The sequence below is a fragment of the Chaetura pelagica genome, unplaced genomic scaffold (assembly GCF_000747805.2).
Source record: "Chaetura pelagica isolate M959 unplaced genomic scaffold, ChaPel_1.0 scaffold358, whole genome shotgun sequence".
NCBI classification, from domain to species: domain Eukaryota; kingdom Metazoa; phylum Chordata; class Aves; order Apodiformes; family Apodidae; genus Chaetura; species Chaetura pelagica.
In genome coordinates, this window is record NW_009954233.1 from 750,175 (window position 1) to 753,282 (window position 3,108).

Genomic DNA, 3,108 nt, shown 5'->3' on the forward strand with positions numbered 1-3,108 from the left:
AAAATCACAAAGAAAAACCAAAAAATTGGGTTTTTTTTTTTTTTTTTTTTTTTTTGGAAGCTTTACGACTCAACAGCCCAAATTGAGAGAGAATGGGACTTACTTGGCCAAAATTGCCTTTATGATCATCTGTACCCAGGGAGCAGTGGGCTCCAAGCACACCTCTTTGCCATCCTTCAGAGTAGCTCTGCAAAATAGAGAATAAACAAAAGTCAGGAAACTGCTACATGGTTTTGTTCTACTCACAGATTGTAATACTGATTTTTTTAGACTAGTTAGTATAAATTCATCCAACTGCTCTAGGTTAGACTTGGCCATTTTGTTACATGTGTTCCACGACTGGGGAGACTAAATCCAGCCAGAAGTTGTGTGAGTCTCTGTGCCTGCTCTCAGTCACCCATCCCCAAAAATCTTTCTCAATATATACTTGGTTTGAATTTGTTTCTATTAGTAAAGCTTTCTTACACAATGACTGAAACCTCCAGTGGTGAAAAGGTGTTTCAGCAGCATAAGCATTTCTACATTCTAGTCCCTCCTCCATGCTATTCAAGACCAGATGAGTTTCATTGTTTCCCTAAATCTGCTTCTGGGAATTTTTGTGTCACAAAGGCTGCTTCCATGGGAGCTTTGCCTGCCTCATTGCCCCTAGTGTTAAGAACCAACCAGTCCTTGAAATTCATGTTCTACCACCAGAAATATTGTGTCCCACGACAGAGAAATGATGAATCCTGGAGGCCATAGAGCATAGGTAAAGAAGAGGGAGGCTCTCACAGAGCTACTTACATGACTTCAACGTTCTTGCAGTGGGGGCCACTTGGGGTCAGCTTCACATCTTTGATGGACTTGGGAGGAATGAACTTGGAGTGAGTGGCTATGCACTGGCACCGGAGCTCAGTCCCCATCCTTGCTATGGCCATACCTGGGAGTAGAAAAGGGAGGTGGTGGTTTGAGAGGTGATCTTACCAGCACTCTCTCAGACATAAAGCACGACTGCTCTATTTTAACAAGACTAGCAATACTGCATTTATCCAAGCTGCCTAAATCCTCGTGGTGTAAAGATCAATTGCTGATTTGTTTCAGAGGAGCTGAAGCCCAAGCACATTTAAAACTAAATTGACACATCTTTTGGAAATAAAACCACATATTTTGTGGTTCCTTGCACTGACCATGCTGTACAGTTAGTTGCATCATTTTAGTATCTGGATCAACAAATTGGCAACTATAGGGACGTTTTTTCATTAATGGGAAGCTTGTCCATGCTTCTGTGTTCATACTGTTAGTTCTCCATTCCCAGCTGTATGTTACTTGCTTGAGGCAGCACGATCAGCAAGTAACGTGCAAAAATATAACCTGTTTTTGTGTGGGAAGGGAGAGAAACATTATTCACTCAGGAAGAAGATCCTGTCTCTAGGTGCAAACACTTCAAGTGAAACAGAAACAAAGCACGTTTAAGTTACATCCTTAAAGTTTTTCCCACAAGGTGTCAGTAACTCTTCAGTGCAAGGGCTTAGGTGGTAGATTTCTGACCGAATAGAAGTTGCTGAGAAATCTCTTGAGAGAAACTAATACTCTGAAACAAGTAGAAAGCTACCTCTCTGCAAGGACAAGCATTGCTATAGATGCCAAGACAATCCTACAGCCACGGCCATCTCGGAAAGGATTTACTTACCTTGAGACAGAGCCACTGAGATCAGGAAGAGAGCCAGGACAGCCACCAGTTTGCTGTTCATGATTACACAGGAGTTTTTAGCCTTGCTCTGGTTCTGTGGAGCAGTGACTTCTCTTGTCCCAGAGGATTGCTGGTGCCTGCTCTGGGCCATGCATCTTGCTTATATACTGTTTTTTACCCGGCGAGTGTGCTCTGCTGGCATGGAGATTACGTTAGAGGAATTTCCCAGATGCAGTAAAAATGAGTCACATGACTGTTGTGAAACTCCTTCCTAGATGATTCGGAGCTCTTCTGCTGAGTGTAGTATTAATCCATTAAAATATGTCAAGAACAGCTGTGCATTCTGATTTCTTTTGTAGACATTTGTGAATTTTGTTCTTTTTCCAGTGCATACCCTTGTTTAGTAATAAAACTTTATGAAGGCTTCACTTCTGTTTCTGTTATAACTTTTTATGACTTTCTTCAGGGTGATAACTGTTCTTTGTAGGGATGCCGGATCTAGACCCAAGACATTGACTTTCTCATCTCTGTTTATGGTGTTAGCTTCTCCTGAAATGATTTTAAGCCACTGGAGTGGAAATTGGGTAGTGGTGAAATAACTGACAAGCTTTTTCACTGGGGTCAGGATTTTATTTTTCTATTAATGATTTTGAGGTTTTTTGTTCTTCTTCTTCAGTTTACAAAGTAAATTAATCTCTAATAAGGTGTGTTCAGTAATGGAACTGAGGCTGCAATATTCAAAGCTTGCAGGGGGAAGCAGGTGTGAAATTCTGAAATGCTTGCATTTTTCATGTCATGTCACACTTGTGATACACGAAGGGAGCTTGTGTGCAAACAAAATAGCATGAACTGCTGAACGCAACTGCTTTTGTTTCCTTTGTAAGTCTAGATACTTTTAATAAGCCTTCCTGTCATCTTTCTCAGTGGCTGTAACTCTAGGTCTTAGCAAAGGTATTACGGCACTGCTGTGGATGTTTTTTCAAAGAACCTTGTTGCATGAGTGCTGAGGGTTTCTTTGCTGTGGCTGGTAGAGATACTACCTTGTGAGTGAGACAGTTTAAAGGGAAGACTTGGGTTCAGATGCTGATCTGTTGCTTAAATAAATATGTGGTTTTTTCACCCATCTGGAGTGCAGATGATTAGAAGTAGTTAGAAGCAGCTCTGTTTTGGTGGGTAAAGATGTGCTTTTGACCTCAATGACTTTTTCTGCTTGCTATCTCCAACCTCAAAGTTGTGATCTGTGGATTTATAGAGGTACTTCTCCCAAATGGTGAGAAGTTTGTAAAGACTAAATTAACTTTGGCATGTAAAGCATTGTAACCTGTTTATAGTAATAATTTAATCATTTGCCCATCATTTATTATGGTTTACTGTTTACCATTTGTCATTAACTTACTGGATAAAAAGAACCTGGCGATGAAAAGTTGTGTTTCCCATCA

The 3,108-nt window shown here is 40.6% G+C and overlaps 1 protein-coding gene across 1 annotated transcript in view; it reads right to left on the reverse strand.

The window, feature by feature from the left end:
• The window catches only part of LOC104394080 (interleukin-8-like), a 2,350-nt gene extending 620 nt beyond the window's left edge, over positions 1-1,730 (reverse strand). Inside the window, exons 1-3 of the mRNA XM_010003627.1 lie at positions 1,670-1,730; positions 784-919; positions 104-187 (exon numbers count right to left, since the gene is read on the reverse strand). Of these exons, the coding sequence (XP_010001929.1) occupies positions 104-187; positions 784-919; positions 1,670-1,730 (281 nt within the window). The remainder of the gene's footprint in view (positions 1-103; positions 188-783; positions 920-1,669) is intronic.
• Positions 1,731-3,108: the final 1,378 nt, after the last annotated feature.